Source organism: Vicugna pacos, chromosome 19 (assembly GCF_048564905.1).
Source record: "Vicugna pacos chromosome 19, VicPac4, whole genome shotgun sequence".
NCBI classification, from domain to species: Eukaryota; Metazoa; Chordata; class Mammalia; order Artiodactyla; family Camelidae; genus Vicugna; species Vicugna pacos.
Window position 1 is genome coordinate 4,404,080 of NC_133005.1, and position 20,449 is coordinate 4,424,528.

The following is a 20,449-nucleotide window of genomic DNA, read 5'->3' on the forward strand; positions in this document are numbered from 1 at the left end:
TTAAGACTTCAAGCCATTTTGAGTTTATTCTTGTGTATGGTGTGAGGGAGTGTTCTAACTTCACTGATTCACATGCAGCTGTCCAGCTCTCCCAACACTACTTGTCAAAGAGACTGTCTTTTCTCCATTGTGTATTATTGCCTCCTTTTGTTGAAGATTGATTGACCATAGGTGTGTTAACAATCTAGTTTGAATACCAACTTCAATAGTGTACAAAAACTCTCCTGTACAATTCCATCCCCTCTTACGCTGTTTGTTCACTTATCTTTATATATTGTGCGCTCATAAATATGTTTAGAACTATTCATTAATTTGTCTTTAAAATCACACAGGAAAAAAAGTTACAAACCAAAAATACAATGCTGACTTATACTTAACTCTGCAGCTACCTTTACTGGTATTATTATTATTTATTATTATCATTATTACTAATTATTAGTGTGGCTTCAAATTACTGCCCAGTGTCCTTTCACTTCAGCCGTTAGCATTTCTTGTAGGTTATGTCTATTAGTTATGAACTCTGTGTATCTGGGAATGCCTTAATTTCTCCTTTAGTTTTGCTGGACATAGAATTCCTGGTTGACCTTTGTCTTTCAAGTACATTAAATATCCCATCCTGCTGTCTTCTGGCATCCACAGTGTCTACTGAAACACTGGCTGTCAGTCTTACTGGGGGTCTCTTGTATGTGACAAGTCTCTTTTCGTGCTTTCAAGATTTTTTCTTTCTGCAGTTTGACAATAACGTGTCTTAGTGTGGACTGAGAAATTCAGCTAGCACACACCACCAGTTCCTAATGTTCTGTCACTGGAGAACTGTTAAGTTCTAACTATTCAGGGAGCGTGGCTAAGGATAGCAGATGGTTGGCATGAAGACTGGCCTGGAACGGAGTGCTAAGGAGCGTAATTGACACCTCTGACCCCTAGTGTCACAGGGTTGACTTGGGACTGCAGCTTCAAGAGTCATCCCTGTTACTAAACTGAGGACAGCGCAAGGTTACATGTTGTATCATCAGAGGACCGTGTTCTTGGTGGTCTCAGATGGGTGTCGCTGGAGACCCCAGGTTCTGAGACTAAACAATTGCTTGGTCATAGCTGAAAGGCCAGGCCCTGCGACTGGCGTGCTGGGGACAGGACATTGTTCGGGGGGGGAGGGGGCGAGATGGTAGGACTAGGGCCAAAAGCCTGAGAAGAGGCAATGAAGGCAGGCAGGGGATAATTCAGCAAAGCAGCAATAAGGATGTCTGAGAGCCAGGAGGAGAGAAGCAAGAAAGGGGCTGTCACAAAAGCCAAGGGACGAAGGTAGCTGCAGATCCAAGTGAAACACTCCAGAAGCCATATTTTCTGGAAGAAACCTGGAAGATTCCTGCCCTCACCAATCTGAATTCCCTGAACACAGTCCTTAGATTCCCTGCCCAAACAAAAGAGCAGACTTCCCAATACATACAGAGTGACTCCGGCCGTAGGTCTCCCAGGGACCTACATTTTTGTGGAGGAGCAGACTCAGGAGCTAGGGATGTGGGTGCTGCTCCTCGGTCCCTGTCTCTACAGATGCGTGAGTGAGGAACACAGCCAAAGCCACAGCTTTGTGAAGAAGCAAAGTTTATTAGAACAAAAGGCCACAAAGCATGAAGATTTAGTGTGGAGGAAGTAAACGAAGGCAGATATCCTTTGACCACTTACGGAATGCATTATTCTACTCCATTTCATGAAAGCGTACAAATTTTGATTAGTCAGTCCTCAACACCATCTTCACTTTCAAAGACAGTGTAAGGGGTCGGAAGGTGGCCCTAAACAGGCCTCAGAGTCAGACTGAAGTGGTAGTTTGTGGTGGGCAGGCTTCACCCTCTTGTGTCTGTTGAGGTGAGACTTCTGGCCAAAGCCTTGGCCACACGTCTTGCACACGTAAGGCTTCTTCCCCTGGTGTGTCACCTGGTGCAAGACGAGGTGTGACTTCTGGGTAAAGCCTTGGCCACACTCCCTGCACAAGCAAGGCTCCTCTTCTGAGTGCACCCACTTATGTGCGGTTAGAGCGGACTTACTGCCAAAGCCCAGCCCGCACTGCCTGCACGCGTACGGCTTCTCCCTCGCGTGCTTCCGCTTGTGCCGGATGAGGCCGGCCTGGTGGCTGAAGCCTCGCCCACACTCCCTGCACACGTACGGCTTCTCCCCTGAGTGCGTCCTCTGGTGTGCAACGAGGTTTGACTTCTGGCTGAAGCCTCGCCCACACTCCTCACACACCATGGGCTTCTCCCCTGAGTGCGTCCTCTGGTGTCTGATGAGATTTGACTGCTGGCTGAAGCCTCGCCCACAGTCCTTACACACAATGGGCTTGTCCCCTGAGTGGATGTTCTGGTGTCTGTTGAGATGGGACTTGAGACTGAAGCCCCGCCCACACAGCCCACACACGTAAGGCTTCTCCCCGGTGTGTGTCCGCCTGTGTGAGATGAGGGTCGAATTCTGGCTAAAGCTGTGCCCACACACCCCACACACATACGGCTTCTCCTTGGAGTGTGTCCTCTGGTGGTTGACGAGGGTGGTCCTCTGCCGAAAGCACCGCCCACACTCCTTGCAGGCGTAGGGCTTCTCCCCTGAGTGTGTCCTCTGGTGCGAGATCAGGTTGGACCTGTCACTGAAGCCCAGCCCACAGTCACCGCACACGATGGTCTTCTCCTCCAGGTGTGTCCTCTGGTGTCTCACAACAGCTGACTTCTGGCTGAAGCCCTTCCCGCACTCCTGGCAGACATAGGGCTTCTCCCCGGAGTGTGTCCTCTGGTGTATGATGAGGTTTGACTTCTGACTGAAGCCTCGCCCGCACTCCCCGCACATGTAAGGCTTTTCGCCCGAGTGTGTCCTCTCGTGGATGACGAGTGTTGACTTGCGGTTAAACCCGCGCCCGCACTCCCGGCACACGACCGGTTTCTCCCCGGAGTGGGCCTTCTGGTGCCTGGCCAGGCTCTTCTTTAGACTAAAGCCCTTCTCACAGATGCCGCACATGTACGGCTTCTCCCCTGAGTGGATCCTCTGGTGGCTGAGCAGGTTTGTCATCTTGCTGAAGCCCAGCCCGCACTCGCCACAGCTGACTGTCCCAAAGCCGAAGACCTCTATCCTCTTCAGCAACCCGTCTCCTTCCTCGGGGCTCCCCGCCCGAGCGGGGCCGGTCTCTATTTCCAGTCCTCGGATGCCATTCAGGGAGCTGACCGGCTGCCTTGCGGGGGGCCTGGGGAGCGCTCCCGAGGTCCTTTTCTTTGTCTTCCCAAACGAAGGCTGGGCCCCTTCCCTCTCCTGACCTTCAGCTCCATCATTCCAGGAGCTCCCGTCAGAGGCTTGCTGCTGCGGCTCCTTCTGGTCCTCTGGGCTCAGACTTCCCGGCTGGACGGGCTCTTCTGCATACAAGCACGTGAAGAGCCAGGGCGGACGGCGGCACAGCACGTGCTGCACGCGGAGCCTCTGACTGGAGAAACCCGGGGGGCGGAGCGGACTGAGGTGCAGGTCTGGCTTTGGTTCTGCTGCAGGAAGAAAAGGCTGAGTCAGGATGGAGACGGAGCTGCCAAAGCCGCTCTGCCTCGTCCGACGGTAAGACTCGATTCCCTGTTCTGCAAAATGCTTAGAACTCAAGGCCTTTACAGCACCCACTTTTCCAGCCCATCACGACTCTTTCATTACAATCCAGAAAACCCACACCTCAGCCTATGCTGTGTATCAGACTACAAAAACGAAAGCATCACAGGCAGTGCGTCTGCAAGGGGGGCCGGCACGCTCCAGACTGCCCCCACCGCAACGCCTTCGAACACACAGCCACGCGTAGTAAGGTAAACTGTATCCAAAAGGATGACCTCTGAGTGGGAGCTGACCAGATGACCCATGTGGAACGTCTCTGCGTCTTTCCCTAGTTCCCTGTGAGATGAAGGATGGATGGAGGGCCCCCCAGCAGAGGACGCGGCACAGCGGAGAGGTCAGAGGTCAGGTGTGAAACAGCTGAACTGCAGTTTCCCTACCCACTAAGACGTGTTTATTAGAGGGTTTCTTCGTATCAGAATTTCTCCAGGGCAGCAGTGGGCTTTCAGCAACGGACATCCCATAGTCTGGGCCCCAGTGGCTGGTGCCCCTGGCCAACTCAAGCCCTGTTACATTTCTATAATTAATCTAAATAGAAAATTCCCCAGAAATCAATATAAAGATTTTTTCTTATAGTACCTCTTGTAAGGAGATGTCAGCACTGAATATACTGTTTCACCATAGCTGGTTCGAGTCAGCTAAAGGCAATAAATGACCACACATCTGAGAAACCAGGTCCAGGTCCGAGTGGGTCTGCCCGGACACTCGTGGGCCAGTGTGTGCACACATCTGCGTTCTAGAATTGCTCCATCCTGCATACAGAATGCTGCTGTATTTGGGGACAGGGCCTTTAAAGAGGTATTACGGCTAAGAGGTCACAAGGTGGGGCTCTAATCCAGCATGACTGGCGCCCTCCTTACAAGATGGGGAAGAGCAGGGGCAGGCGGGCGGAGGGAAGGCCAAGTGAGGGCACAGCAAGCCAGGGAGAAAGGTCTCCTGAGTAACCAAGCCTGCCAGCAACTCGATCGGCCAAGTCTGCACCTCCACACCTTCGAACAGTAAACCTGTGTATGCCACCCACTCTCGTATTGTTTCAGCTGATGGAGCTAAGATGGATGCTCCCTTCCTCTGCCCTGACCTTTCTCCCCATCACGGCAGTCAGGCGCCTGTGCCTCTGCCCCAGTCTGCCCCACAGTCAGCCCCGTGCAGTGGAGCAGTCACTACAGGAAGTGTGACAGCGCCCAGGTCCCCATCCCAGACAACAACAGTTGGTTTGGCATTATATGCGGTACCAGCTCCATAGCACCCAAATCACACTTTTATTTAAAAATAAAAGGATGAACACAGAAATACCATACCACGCCAAGAAAGTGGATGCTAAAACTAACAAGAAATAGACAAAGTTAGAGAAATATCAAGTGGAGCAAAGAATTTTAATGTTAAAAACTTCATGAATGAATGAGAGAAAACGGTCACGAACCTTTACGTGCCTAACAGTACACTGAAGTGGAAAACAAGGCAGAAACCTAAGACAAACGGAAGACGTGATATAAATTACCACGACACTCGGGGAGCTTTACGGCTCTTCCTAGCAGAAGAAACACAAGGATATAAACAACCTGAAACAGAAACCACTTGTTACAGACGCTGTAGTCCCTTGATCCGAAGGCAAAACTAACGAAGCTCCTCCTTTAAATGTAATAAAATTGAGAAACAGAAAATACGCTTCTCTGTGTGTGAAACGTTTCCGAAATTGTCCGAAGTATTTTAAAAACTGAAACACACACACACAGTTTCTTGAAGTTACCTACAGCTCTGCATCATTTAAAAATAATGCCAAGTAAAAAGAAGACTCTCAGAAACCCTTTGCTCCACTCTCCCGTCCTGCCCCCACCGAGGCCCCCGCTGGCCATGGGGAACAGTAACGCAGTGGTCTCTGCTCACAAATACACTGCTGTACAGCCTTGCACACCCCTCTCTCATTTAATAAAAAACCGAATTGTGTAAGAAACAGTTTTGCAACTTTTTCAATTAAAAATGTATCAACCAAGCACCTGAATGAACCTGTTAGAGAAGGTCAAGGAAAATCTGCTCTTCACTGGTGAACAGTTAGGAGATACCACCACGAAAATGGAAAATTGTAATAAAAGTAAATGTAAATGGCAAAGCTGAAAAAGAAAACACAGCATCTAAAATGAAAAATTCACTGGCCAGGGCTTAACAGCATATTGGAGATGAAAGATCAACAGAAATCATCCAATCTGAAGAATAGAGAGGGAAAAAAACCTAAACACATGGGCAGGCTGAAAACCCTGGACAGGGACAATAAACAAAGAGCCAACACAGATATTGCTGTAGTCCCCAAAAGGGGGAGATGGAACAGAAAAGAATAACATCCAAAAAGCATCCCCCGAATTTGGCTCCAGCCATGAATTTACAGATTCAAAAACCTCAGCAAATCCCAAGGAAGATACACACAAACTCATGCCCACGTGGTCATTTCACAAATGGCAGGCCAATAATAAACAGAAAACTTTGAAAGTTTTCTGTTTGAGTAGCCAGAGGTTTAAAAAAAAAAGTAATAAAAAACCAGGGTAACAATTGTGGAAATGACAGCTGATCTCTCAGCAGAAACAGCGGGGGCCAGAACAGGGGAACAGAGTCTTTAAAGTGCGGAAAAATAAGCCCACACAGACGTCCACATCCAGGGAAAACGTCCCCTGAGAGTGAAGGTGAGACAAAGACAGAAAGCCAAAATTTAAATGGATACGCCGCTACCTGCATCACAAAAACCGCTAAGCAACGAAAATGCTACCAGGTAGAAACTTAAATTTCAAGGGCAAAAATGAACACAGAAAATGGTAAATTACAAATATAAAAGAATATTTTATCTTTTGATTGAAAAACATACTTGAGTGTTTAAAACAAGTATTTTAACACTGCATTAGGGCCTTTAGAAAGGATGGGCGGTAACACGAGTGCCAACCGCAGGACGCGGCGCGCTGGGGGCAGGGTGTCGTCGGAACTGGCCGCCGTGACTGCAAAGCCACACTTTACGCGAAGTGGTGCCCAAGGAAGTAGAACAGGAAACGTTCGTTAAGGCTGTTGGTTGTAGCCCCTGTGAGCAGGGTCAGCAAGCCTCACCTTACACGGACAAACAGCAAATAGCTTAGGCTTCAGGGCCAAGAGGCAAAACGGAGGGTGACACTGGCACTCACACGACCAACGGAAACTTCCCCTCCCCAGCCTCATAATTTTTTTCGAATTCCATTTCAGTTTCCCACCTGGCTTTTCATGGCCTCCCTTCCTCCCGCTGGGCTTGCCTCTTTTCTTTAGATCACTGTTTTTCCCCACTTTCTTGCTTGGACCTTTTTAAAAACTAACGACAAGAAGCCCACGAAGGCGGGAGGGAACCGAGAGGGAGAGGCCGACCCAGCGGAGGAAGGAGGAGAGCCGGCAGGGCAGCTGGAGTGAGGACGGGGTCCGGCGGGGCGGCCACGCCAGGCCCCGCACACAGCAGCCCGAGGCGCGGACAGCGGCCTCCCCGCTCCCAGCCCCCGAGCCGCCCAGGGCTGGCTCCCCACTCACCTGGGCAGGGGGCCGGCGGCCCTTTCCTCTCTTCCTTCCAGGTTTCCCTCCCTTGCTCCAGCTGGGTGATGAGTTTGGGTTTAGAAAATGGAATTCCTACTCAGAGGAAAAGAAAACAACATGGCTGGAGGTTGCAAGCTCAAAGGCCAGGTCCTGACTCGGAGCCAAACCAGGCGGGGAGTTTCACAGAGTGACGGGAAGGCCAGGAATGGGGAGAGCGACTGGGGGAGGTGAGCCAGGGCCCAGGGAGTGCTCTGCTCCCTGCTGGGTAGGTGGACACCACCCCCGTTTAAAAGAAAATGGTCAGGAAGAGGCATCCCGCTTCCCAAGAGCCTGGGGGGAAAGGCCTGGAAATGCACGGTATCACACACACCCCACACAGACACACACTCACCACACACCACACACAGACACACACGCCTCTACCCATTTCAGCTCTACAAAACCAGACCTTCTGGGGCAAGAGGGAACAGTGTCTCTGCTTTTGAGTCCAACCCGAAGGCAAAGACAGAAAGCACGACGGCTGCTTCAGCCATCGACTAAAACGCCCAGCAGCAGGGACACGGCCGGAGATGCCAGGCTTACCCAGGGAGACCAGGTTTCTGTAGTTCTCCAGCATCACGTCCCTGTACAGGGTCCTCTGCGCAGGGCTCAGCAGCCTCCACTCCTCCTGGGTGAAGTCCACGGACACATCTCTGAATGCCATGTGTGCCTGTGACAGAAACCGCAGCCCTGCTCAGCCAGGAGCCAGCCTTGCCCAGGACCCAGGGTGAGGGGCAGGGAGAAGGCCTCCAGGGGAGGCAGGTGAGAGATCGAGACCCTGCCTTCGACCCTGGCGCCCTGCGTTCCGAGACCTTTAAACCCGTGTCACCATCTGTGCAGTGGCGCTTGTGAACCTGCACATTCAAGATCCTGCTGGGCTGTTTTGGAGAATACCTGCAAAAAATGGAGTCTGGAACTTTAAATCTAGGCTGAGGGAAGAGCAAACAACGTAAAAATGAAACAACAGTAAAGTAACAGACTTCTGACTTTAAAAATTTGAAAGAACAGTCCAAACAATGGTATCAGTGTTCAAGCAGCTGAATGACAAGTTCATACAATTCAACAACAGCGAGGACCAGACTGCAACTCAGCGCTTCCCCCCAACCCCCAGCCCCTTCCGCCTGCTGGGGCCCGAGAGGCACCCGAGGGAAGCGCTGAACACGAACCTGAGCTGCACGGCCTTGGTGTGGGGCCCACCCCTGCCATCCGCTAGCGGCTCCGTTTTCTCACCTGTGACACATGGGTCACAGCCCATTAAACTCCTGTCACACACTGCGGGTGCTCAGGATGCACATGCTTGGCTCCTCAGTCTACAAATTCATCTCTACATGCCACTCCCATCCCCCTGCCCAATTTTACTATTTTTTTTGCAACACTATTTCAAAATGGAGCGCACACTGGAGTACAGACATCAGGAATGGTTTCGTGAGAGGCCCAGGAATTTGGTCTTGAATGAATGGCAGGACTCAAGGGAAGACTAAAGTGCCCAGATTTCCTGATGAAAAGCTGCTCGACATCACTAGTATCAGGGAAATGCAGATCTACATCACAACGAGACACCATGTCACACCTGTCAGAGTGTGTCACCAGAAAGAACACAACAAATGTTGGCAAGGACGCGGAGAAGAGGGAACCCCTGTACACCGCTGGTGGGAATGTAAACTGGTGCAGCCAGTATGGCAAATATGGAGGTTTCTCAAAAACCTAAAAATAGTACCAACACACGGCCCAGCAATTCCACTCTGGCATACACACGAGAAAAACAATTCAGAAAGACAGACACCCCGCTATTAGCAGCAGCATTATTTATAATTGCTGAGATACGGAAGCATCCCAGTGCACATCAGCAGATGAATGGATAAAGAAGACGCAGCATATATATGTAACAGAGTACAACTTACCCATAAGAGAGAAGGGTATTTTGCCATTTGCAGCCCTTCATTCACTTTTTTTTTTCCACGTCAAAAAGCAGGATTTTAAAACTGGCATAAACATTTCCACTGCATGAAAAACATCAAAATATCTAGAAATAAACTTACCCAAGGAGGTCACCTATACTCTGAAACCTGTAAAGCATTGATGAAGGAAATTGAAGATGATACAAAGAAATGGAAAGATATCTTGTGCTCTTGGATTGGAAGAATCAACACTATCAAAATGGCCACACTACCCAGAGCAACCCACAGATCCAGCGCAACCCCCGTCAAAATACCCATGACATTCCTCACAGAACTAGAACAAGTGACTCCAAAATCCACATGGAGCCACAAAAGACCCCAAATCGCCAAAGCAACCTTTTGTAGGTCTTTTTTTTCTCTTCTTTTTGTTCTCGTTTCTTATGTTTTGATGACTAGAGAAGGTCCTTTAACATTTGTTGTAAAGCTGCTTTGGTGGTGCTGAATTCTTTTAGATTTTGTTTATCTGTGAAGTTTTTGATTTCTCCATCAAGTCTGAATGAGAGCCTTGCTGGACAGAGTATTCTTGGTTGTAGGTTTTTCCCTTTCATCACTTAAAATAAAGTGATGAATAAAGGCCACTCCCTTCTGGCCTGTAGAGTTTCTGCCGAAAAATCAGCTGATAACCTAATGGGAGCTCCCTTGCATTTATTTGTCACTTTTCTCTTGCTAATTTTAACATTTCCTCCTTATCCTTAATTGTCAATTTGATGACCATGTGCCTTGGTGTGCTCCTCCCTGGGTTGACCCTGTGTGGAACTCTCTATGCTTCCAGGACTTGGGTGACTGTTTCCTTTCCCAACCAAGTTAAGAAAGTTTTTGGTTATTAGCTCTTCACAAAACTTCTCAGGTCCTTTCTCTCTTCTCTTTCTGGGACCCCTGTAATGAGTGTTAGTGTGCTTCATGTTGCCCCAGAGTTCTCTTAAACTACTGTTTTGTTTTGGTTTTTTCTGGTGGTAGTTGTAGGGTGCCTTCATGCCAGGGTTCAAGCTAAGGTGTTGACTTAAGGTTTTCTCATGTCTTTTCTGATCCTGTGCCTTTTCCAGGGGTAATATTTCTAGAGGCGGTAACTTTCTAAATCGACAAAGTCAAACAGGCTGCAGGTAACGTAAGTTACACCAGAGCCGGGATCTGCCAGGTACCCACGAGGCAGTCAGGACAAGAGGCAGGGCTGTTCCGCCCTGCGGCAGCCAGCGTGGAAACGCAGGGAACACTCACCATCACCCTGGCTCTCCGGGACCCTGTGGCCAATTTTCCTGGTATCCCTAAAGGAGGGTATCTCAGAAGGCAGATCTGGGTGAGGAAAGCAGAAATTAGAGGGTGTAAGCTGGAAATGCCCTCCAACCCTACAATTAGGGGAGGGGCACGGTGGAAGCACAGCCGTCTGGTTCTTCACCAGGGCGCAGGGAGAAAGCTGCGAGAGCCAGGCCTTTAGCTGGTTCGGTCCTCAGCTCTCCGATCCCAGCAAACTAAATGGAGACAGAGGTCTTTGAGGCCACCTACTTACAGTAGGTGTTAACGCATCATTATTAATGTGAGGGGTTGTGAAAATGGTATTAGTGTAGTTGTTTTTCAAAGAAATATATCCTGAAGCGCTTACGGATGAAAATGACCCGTGGGGTTACTTTAAAAACACTTCAGAAAAAACTGGACAACTCCTCTGCGCCGGCCCAAGACTGCTGCATGGTGATTACTGTTAAAGCTGGGGTTTTATTGTATTATCCTTGCTTCGAACATGTCTGAAATTTTTCCATTAATAAAAATTATCTTAAAGTTCCTAAACGCCACCAAAACACCCCCACAAAACACAAAAACCCAGATGCAGCAAATACGGCAAAATACGAACAAGTGTTACATCAAGGTGATGCACATGATGATGTTCACTGTGCTAGCGTCTCCTTTATTTTTAAGAGTTTTCATTAAAAAAGTAAAACGTATACAAGTTTTAATTGACTAGCCAAGACAGAGAAATCATTGCCTTGAGAGCAAAACCAGTGAAACCTAAAGCAATAACGAAGGCCAAAAACTGGCCAGAAAAATCAAAGATCCATTTTGAAATAATGAATTATGATGATGCAGGTTAAACTAAGATGTATGATGATTTGGACTAAGTGGTCAAGAAAAGTTTTTTAAAATGGCAAATCACTCATAAAGGGATATCAAAAGATATCTGAAAGGACATTTATTTTTGTGGTTTAATTTCATTATATTTAATTATACATGTGACTGTTAGAATTGAGTGCAGTCTGAAGAGTATAAAGTAAAATGTTTAGTTCTCTTTCTGGATTTTGCCCCAGGCCCACACCCTTCCCAGGGTAACACTGTTCGCTGTTCAGTGAGTACTCGTTTATTTACACCTTTATCTCTTAATCTTCCTTCATATTTACGTACATGTGCAAATAACGTTATTTTCCCCAAATAAAAATCATCTGCCCTGCTCTTTGGCTTGTCTCCATTTAGGATCCTGGGGCTATCTGTGCTTGCACTCACAGAGCTGACTCCACTCCTTACTAGCCACCGGCAGACTACGTTTTCTCTAACCAAGTGTTCTTCTGTCAGGTGACAGTGAGCATGCGGTGTCTATCACCAGCCAGCTCACGAGCCACAGCTCTCCGCACATCTCAGTAATAACAGAAGAGCGGGTCTCTGGGCTTAATACCGAGCGCATGCTTACGCTTCTGAATCGCCCTCCAGAGGCACAGCAATTCACCACCCCAACGAGCACTTGACAGGGCCCTTTCCACACCTGTCACAACACTTGATTCCATCCATTTTTTAAATTACCAATGATTTGGGTTTAAAAAAAGACCAACCAACTCATTGTTTTCACTTGTCTTCAACTCTAGAAAGTAGGAAAAAAAGTAGAAACTAAGAAGAAATGAAAATGTTTTTAAAAAAAATGTACCAAATTAGTACATTTAAAACTAGTAGCATTAGATTCTTAGACTGACAGAATAGCTTCTATCTAATTAACCCTCTTGCTAATCACTATAAACCCTAATCAAAATACAAAGAGCACCTATTTGAAGACAAAAGCAACCAAGAGCATCCAGAAACTGGAGGGGACATGACCCTTGAAAGGAGGGACACACTGAGACCTGTATTTAACCCCGTTTTCATCTGAGGGCGCGTCCTAGTCTGGGTGGCTTCCAGACTTCCTGGAAACTGCGCAGCAGGACGCTAGACAAGTGCGAGCAACAAAGGAGCCCCAAATCTGCATGTAACCCCGCTAAAAACTTCTAGCTGAATACGGAATGTGTAAACACAAAGCGAGGCACCAAGGAGCTGGGTGGATCAGGGAAACTGGGAGGCTGACTGAGTCGCGCAAGGATTTCAGCTACAGGAGAGGTCAAGTCGAGAGTCTCAGTCAGTCAAGTGAGAGCAGACTGCTGGATACCTTAATTAAGCTCCCACTGAAACACAAGTAAACCCCACAAAACATTATCCTTTCAACTAGACAGAATGCCCTAACTTCAAAATGCCTGTAAATACATTACCTATTAAAAAAAAGCAAAACCCTAAACCAGCGAGCTGTCTCCTGCACCCCCAACATCAAGCCACGGGGAGCGCCACAGCGGCCGGGGGCGGGGGGGGGGCGGGTAAGGGGGAAGAGAGGCAGTAGCGGCAGGTTTAAAGCTGACTGAAAGCCACCAGCAGAAAGAAAGGCCGCACGATGAGAAAATACTGAGGAAGTGCACTGATCAGAGCACTTACCACCGGGAAGGGGTTTGAAAGTGGAGGCAGAATGAGAACGGGAGGTCTTGGAAAGATAGAGCTCTGGGGAAAAGGGGATTACAAGCAAGGAAGAGGCGCCCCTTGGAAAATGCAAAGTAAAGGGAGAAATTTAGGGTCTTGCAAAACAGAAGGGAATAAGAAAAAAATAAAGACATACAGCCTCTCCCCCCTGCAATCCAGTAAAGTCGTACTTGCCACACTGATGGAGTTTTCCTGCGCTAGAAAATTTCACAACCACTGGAATCTGAGAGCTGTCTACAGAAATGCGAATGTGTAGTCTTCATCTATAGAAAAGCCAAAGCAAAATATAATAATTCAAAATTCAGCTAAGGAAAACTCCACAGAAACTTTTTTTTTTGACAAAGCCTTAACAGGATACTCCAAGCTGAATTATGTAGCCTCAAGCATTTGGGGATATGAGAAATCATCTTGAATCAAAAATTTAAATGTGTAACTATGTGGGTGATGAATGTTAGCTAAACCTATTGTGGTAACCATTTTGCAACATACACATATATACATCCAATCATTATGTTGCAAACCTTAAACGAATACAACGTTATATGTCAATTATATCACAGTAAAACTGGGGGGAAAATTCAAAAGCCAAGAGTGGACAAAGAATGGACAAGTAATAGAGAAAAAAATTAAACAAAATGAGAATTCATTGAACTTCAGGAAAAAAAGACACTACGTAAGAAATGAAGACTAAATTACAAGAAATCAAGGAAGAATAGATTGAAATGAAACATGATGGGCACTGAAGAACCGCAGGAAAACCACTGAAGAGAATTACAAGTGAAATCTGCTGACATCTCCCAACATACTGGTTGGCCTCATCCATTCCTCCCGAATTAGCTCTATCTACATGTGGCTGGGTTATTCACTCATTCTACTCTTACTGTGTTACAGATACTATTTCAGACACTGGGGAACAGAAGCGGACAGAGACAAAAACATGCCCTCACGGACATGACAGTTTAGAGGGGGAAGATGGACATATTACATTAAGAAATAAAACACACACTCCATCTTCAGAAAGTGATGAGCGAGATGAAGAAAAACAAGCAGGGAAGCCGAAAAGAAGTAACAGAAAAGGGGGTGGGGTTTTGCTACTTTAAATAGTGGTTAGGGAAGACCTCTCTGAGAAGGCGACTGAGTACAAAATCTCTGAAGGGTGCCAGGGAATGAGCCAAGTGAGTAACTTTGAAAAGAGCAAGAGAACAGCCAGTGCAAAGGCCCTGAGGCAAGAGTCAGCCTGGCAGGGTCAAGGCACAGAGCCAGTTCACTGTGGCTGGTGTGCGTGCCTGACAAGACATGCGGAGACTGTACCAAGTTCGACTTTGACTGAGATGAGATGCCACTGGCAGGTTTTCAGCAAAGGTGTGACATGATTTGACTGACATTTTAAAAGATCCCTCTGGTCGCTGTACTGACTTCGGGGGACAAGGGAGGAAGCAAAGAGATCACTTAGGTGAAATGGTGGCCTGAACCAAGGTGGGAGCAGCAGTGGGTGGAGAGCTGGGGTGGAGCATCAGAGCAGGAGAAGGGAGTCGAGGCTGACTCTCAAGGCCTGGGCCTGAGCACTGAAGCTGAAGGAGCTGCCACGGCCCCTGCTCCCTTTTACAGCTAAATCCCTGAAAGAACTGTCTACACTCCACGGGAATGGAGCATGTTTCAGGGGGTGCTGATCAGTTTACTGTTGGATATATTAGGTCTGGGTGCCCATGAGATACCCAAGTGGACATGTGAGGTAGACAGGGGCCTGGAATTTGGAGTGGAAGGCACAGGTCTAGGCTGAACCTCACAGGCCCCTGAGAGTGGACGGGGCCACCAAGGAGAGACGCAGCTGGAGATGAGAGGTCTGAGAGCTGGCATGGGCCTTCCGCAGTGTGGGTGCAGGAGCGGAGGAGCAGCCCACGAGGCACGAGGGAAACTGGGAACCAGGGACAGTCACATGGAAGGAGCCTAAGAAGGAAGCAGGCCGCTGGAAGACAAGCCGCTGGATAACAAGCAGCTAGAAAACAAGCCGCATGAGCTTAAAACCTTGTATTCATTTCCATGAGCTTAAAACCCTGTATTCACACTTACTTGCTTAAAATGCACATGCTCACTTTGTTTTAATGTTTTATGCAGTAGACGACCTATAACATGTATTATGCTGAAGAAAACTTGTAAGGAGAAATCCTAAGGTTGACCATAAGGACACAAAGAGGGCAGTTATCTCCTTAGGGTAAAACAATGGATGGTCCTGGGAAGCCAGATCATCCGCCAACAGAACCTGGTTCTGGCGTGAAAGCATGCGGTTTAACCCAGGGGGACTATCTGCTATCTCCAGATGTCCCAGAGGCAATCGCAGGATAGACTCAGAAGTGTCGCACACCCCAGGAGGGGGACTGTTCCTGGAACGGACAGGCCTGAAATTAACCAGCTAGCCAGCAGGCAGAACTTAGTGCTTATCTCTTGAAATATCTAAAGCCCCACCTGTTTGATCGCATTTTTTTCTGAGCTGTATACTCCTAATAAATATGATGTCGACCAGGTTTTCGGCACTCTTGAGCCATGAGATCTTGAGTCCCCTGGTCCCATCTTCGCTCTTTACCTTGTCTCTTTGTTTCTTATGTCTTGTGTCGCCGGTCCTCAGACACGGTCCTGGCTGCACTGCAGGCATAGGGAACCACTTAAAAGGCTGCCTGGGTGCTGACTGACATTAAGCCACAGGGAGCTCACCGGTAACTTACACAAGAATTTGTTTTTTTAACTTTTTTTTTTTTAAATGGAGGTACTGGGGATTGAACCTGGGACCTTGTGCATGCTAAGCACACACTCTACCACTGAGCTAACCACCTCCCAGACAAGAATATTTTTTAACGGGTAGAGTTGAAAAAGCCTCCTTGGAATATTTAAAAGGCAGTAGAAGGATATTAAGGGCAATGGCAAGAATAAAGAAGGCTTTCAAGGAGTTTCGCTCTAAAGGGGAGGAAAGACGCAGGGCAACAGCTGGAGGGAAACCATGGTAACTGCTCTGCTCCAAACCCTTTCCAAGGCCCTCCTGCCCCAGATCAGGTCCACACTAACTTGGCACCTAGGCTCACTCCAATAATGCCTGAACCACACTTTCCAATCAATTTCCCACGTGAGCTTCCGCTCCCGCCACAACCTGGTCCTCATGGTGCGTTGCACACTTAGTCTACCCAGGTGCCAGGAACTGGATCAGTGACTCAAGAGACACAAGGCGCCCGACCCTCAAAAAATCACCCCCAGTCCAGCGGGACAGCGATGACGTAGCCTGAGAGCCCTAGGGCCCTGACGCATCCAGCATCCTGCCCCAACAGGGGGCCCGGGAGCAGGAGCTGACACTGAAGCCGAGGGGTGTTGGGAAACAAAGGCAGACAATGGGATCTACTTCCCGGCTGCTGAAACCAGGATCTGAGAAGGGTGCTGAGTAGAGGAGGAGACTGAAAAGGGGACTTGGAGGAGAAGCTGGAGGTATTCATAATAACCCCAGTTAACAATGACTTAGAATTTACTACATACCAGATCTCTAACCTCATCACAAGTGTTACTGCGGGAGGGTACAGCTCAGTGGTAGAGTGCGTGCCTAGCATGCACAAAGTCCTGGGTTCAATCCCCAGTCTCTCCTATAAACAAACAAACAAGCCAGCCAGCCAGCCAGCCAGGCTAATCACCTCTCCCCTCAAAAAATAAAAATAAATAAATATGTAAATAAAAAGAATTTGTCTCATTACAAGTGTTATCACACCCAACATCCCTGCAAGGTGGGCACCAGTATGATCCTTATTTGGCAGATGAGGAAAAGAAGGCTCAGAGAGGTAAAGTAACATGCTCAGGGCCACACAGCTAGACATGTGAAACTGAGGTTTGACCCCAGGCAGTCTGACTTGGGGGTCGAGACAGAAGCAAATGATTAGAAAGGTCTCAGGCTGAATGGCAAGATCAGTATTTAAACCTCAGGTGCCCAACTCAAGGGGGGGGCGGGGTGGGAAGAGGGACAAGAAGGTGGAGAAGAGACAGGAAGCAAGGACAGTGCGCGGCGCCCGCGCCGGAGTGGAGACCAGGGAGGAAGAAGGAATCCAGGGGGCGGCACAGGCGCCCTGAGAACACGGCAGCCAACCGCACGGGAGGTGCGTTCGGAAAGAACGGCGGCCAGGAAAACGCATGGGGCCCAGCTCATGCCAAGGGCAGAGGTTGCAGATGTTAACCTAGGTCTGCAAGGCCAGTAGAAATGGGAGACAGAATGGCGGAGACAGGGAAAAATCACCCCACTGAATTCTAGATCCACCCCCCTCTCCTGCCTCTGACCAGAGCTGTTCTGACTGAAAAAAGTTTTAAAACAAGTGGAGAAAGAACTCTTGATTCCGTTGGGTGTAACAGCAAAGTGGTGGTTTTGTTAAAACAAGCAGTCCTGATGTGTTAGAGCTGCCTCCTGAGGTGTCTGCGGGTGCAGGGCTGCTGCCAATATTCTGGCAGGACAAGGACGGGACGGCGTGGGACCGAACAGGGACACAAGGCTGAGGCCGGCTGAGGCTGTTCATAGCAGGCAGCCGGCAGTGAGAAGGCCTGAACAAACGCTGAGAGGGGACACTGGCGCGAGGATGGCGGGGCTGTGAAGAGGGTTGCCGGGTCTGAAGATGAGTCTCGGGGAAAACGGTCCCCCGACAACAGGCCTTGTTTCCTGCGGAAGGCAGTGGGGGCTCTGATCCCCAGAAGCGGCGTTATAAGGCACAAGATGTCAAAGATGAGGGAAGGAAACCCACCCGTGGTTCGGCATGCAAAAGGCAAGCGGCGCCCACCTGAGGCTGGGCTGTCGGGAGCCCAGGAGTCCTCCCCCTGCCCACCAGGCAGTCCTCTCTGGGCAGGCAGGAGCCACAGCGGGCAGAACAAGAACCAGAAGGTTCAGCAGAGTCACTGGAAACGCTCAAGCTCCAGCAGGGTAGGGTTTCCTCTCCCTCAAAGGCATCAGGAGTGGTCCTGCCATAGAAGAAAAGATTGCGGGCGGCTTGCTGGGCACAGAGCCAGGACGTAGACTGTGAACCCAGTCTGCTCCCACCCGTTGCTGACACAGCCTGAGCTGATCTCTCACCTGTGATCTTAATAAGGAAAATGAACACTCACTGGACACTGGAATCCACCAGAGACCATTCCAGGCGCTGTATGAGTTTTACCTCGTTCTGGCCTCACAGTAACACAGTGAAACACAATTTATCTTCATTTTACAGATGAGAAAATTGAGGCACAGTGAGGTCAGTCTCTTGCCCTAGGTGACACAGTTCTAAAGTGACAAAGTCTGGATGAAATCTGGCTGTTGTTAAACAGGGCAGTCACAGCAAAACCTCGGTGGGTTGTAAGGATTCTCAGTGTATCATTTTGAGATGAATCAAGGTTGGTCATGGGGTGATAAGGGTTAAATCTGGGTGATGGGTCTACGGAGTTGTATTTGTTTGTTTGAAATTTCTTCGTAATAAAAATTTTAAATGGAACTCAAAGTCCCCAAGCCCAGCCACACCAGAGGTGTGTAAATCCATGATTCCTGTGACCAGTGATGGTCCCCAGGACTTCTAAAAAACTTGCCCAGTGGGCCCCAGACGACCTCCTCATCCAAGGCCATAACCCAGGGACGACCAGTCAAACTGAGATCCTAAGATCAAGCCAAGATGGCCACTCCACACCCAGCCCAGCCCGGGCACGTTTGCCCAAGTCCGATCGCCCCTCCGCGGGATGCCTTAGCAAAGCCGAGGGGCAGCTGGACCCGAAGTAAGACTACCAGCCCCCACCCACCAAAACACCAGACACCTGGCCCCAGGGGCGGCCCTCACCCCACCACCTAGGAAACATCAGGCCCCCCAAAGCTTACTTACTCAACGGGCCCCTAAACCCGGGGACTTGTGGCATGAGCGACGCCTTCTCCCAATATTGCTATTTAGGCCAAGGCCGAACATGTCCTCACCCACAGGATCCCTAGGACGAGCCCGGTGCCCAGCACCCATAACCACTGGCTATCAAGGCTGAGCTTCGCCCACGTTCCGCGGAGATGCGCGCCCACATCCCAAAATGTGACATCCGGGAGGCCACGACAGCGCGTCCTCGCCACCACCCCCACTCCCCGCCACCCGCACCGTCCCCAGCCACAGCCCATAAACCAGCCTTTCAGGACTTACCTTTCCGCGCGGGGAAGGGCACGGCTGCGACGAGGGTCCCTCGGGAGCCTCACTCACCAGCGCCACCAAAGAACAAGGGGTCACTCCAGCCACCAGCTAGGCATCTACTCCAGGAGGAAGCCGGGACTACACTACCCAGAATCCCCCGCCCAGCGCCAGGACCACAGCTCCCAGGATGCTCGGTGTTCCCCCAAAGTGCGCCGCCGGCCCCCCCCCCCGTTCTCACTGGTCCCTGAGGGAGCCGTTTCTCGGTCTCATGCTCTGGCCACCGGAGAATGGCCACTATGGCACCTAGATTCCCTCTCTCTTTTCTTAAAACCAAGTAGATAAAATACACAGAGGATCCCGGGTGATGCTTCTCGCCGTGCCCTGATCCCTTCTCTAAAGCCTCCTCCTGAAAGACTACACTTCCCAGTAAATCCTGCGGTAGCTTCCGCATCCGGTGCCGGCAGGCACCCTAGGCTAGCGGAAATGACGTATTCGGGGACCTGCCCTTAGGCTTCTTGGGTGGGCGCTCCTGCGGGGCGATGGGACTTGTGGTCTCAGCTCCAGTTACCAGTAACAAGCCTGTGTCAGTGTTCTGTGAGCGCTGTGCAGGCGAGATATCTTCCAACTCACATAATGGTTTAACTCACTTAAACCCCTGGTGGGACTGAAACAGAGAGGCAAAGCTGTTTTCCCGCGATCTCACAGCTGAGGGAGGGAGGCGGGACTGCGCTCCCTGAGACCCTTTCCCTTGCTGGGAGTCCACAAACCTATGGGCAATCTATCATCCATCTCCTGGGGGACAGGAGCCTCACTGTTTGACCATAGCTTGGGGCTAAGGCCTTGGTCGTCTTGGCTCTGTCTACTAAAAAACACGACCTAGAAATTGAGAATTATATTTTATTTGGTGGCCTGGGAGACAGCCTGTAAGCTGGCTCTGAGGCACTGTTCTAAAGAGGTAAGGGAGGAGCCAGGATATATAGAAGTTTTTGCTGAAAAAAGAAACGTAGTCAAATGTCAAAATATTACTGCTAATCGCAAAAGAACAGGCATCTTGATTTAATGATTTTAGTGTATGAACGAAAAATACTGCAAACCATATCAGTAAACAGTGCTGAAGCCATCAACTCATCAACAGCTGCCGACACCCCACAGCGAAGACAAGCCTGCAGCCCAGCCTTTGCAACCACTCACAATGGTGCCCTCTGAGGGGACTCAGAATAAGAAAGGACAGGATACTGGCCTTACATAGCTAGGTGCTTGTCAAAGGAATGAATTCAATGAGCCCAAATGTTTGCTTCCTACCATACATAGAAAAGCACTAAATTCTTTTAACTTGAGATGCCTGGTTTTCTTTAGACAACAAGCAATCTTTATTGTTCCAACTACCTGGTCTTTGTTGTAAAGCTC

At 49.2% G+C, this 20,449-nt stretch overlaps 1 protein-coding gene across 4 annotated transcripts; it reads right to left on the bottom strand.

Moving 5' to 3' along the window:
- Window positions 1-1,253: 1,253 nt before the first annotated feature.
- On the bottom strand, window positions 1,254-19,231 carry ZNF133 (zinc finger protein 133). Of its 4 annotated transcripts, none has more exons than XM_072943721.1 (5): window positions 19,055-19,231; window positions 17,690-17,867; window positions 7,729-7,855; window positions 7,144-7,239; window positions 1,254-3,503 (listed from the first exon to the last, which is right to left on the bottom strand). In XM_072943721.1, the coding sequence occupies exons 3-5, from the start codon at window positions 7,847-7,849 to the stop codon at window positions 1,756-1,758; spliced, it is 1,965 nt and encodes a 654-aa protein (XP_072799822.1). In that variant the 5' UTR covers window positions 7,850-7,855; window positions 17,690-17,867; window positions 19,055-19,231; the 3' UTR covers window positions 1,254-1,755. The 4 variants fall into 4 exon arrangements, with proteins under 4 accessions (XP_072799822.1, XP_072799820.1, XP_072799821.1 ...); XM_072943719.1 differs by having other exon boundaries at window positions 1,255-3,506; XM_072943720.1 differs by lacking the exon at window positions 19,055-19,231 and adding an exon at window positions 18,755-18,907 and having other exon boundaries at window positions 1,255-3,506.
- Between the last annotated feature and the right edge of the window lie 1,218 nt (window positions 19,232-20,449).

Coding starts and splice junctions, on each gene's coding strand:
- ZNF133 (XM_072943719.1), bottom strand. CDS start 7,849: ATGGCATTCAGAGATGTGTCCGTGGACTTCACCCAGGAGGAGTGGAGG. Junction 7,240..7,728: donor CAGAAACCTGGTCTCCCTGG/GTAAGCCTGGCA, acceptor TCCTCTGAGTAG/GAATTCCATTTTCTAAACCC. Junction 3,507..7,143: donor GCCGCCGGCCCCCTGCCCAG/GTGAGTGGGGAG, acceptor TTCTTCCTGCAG/CAGAACCAAAGCCAGACCTG.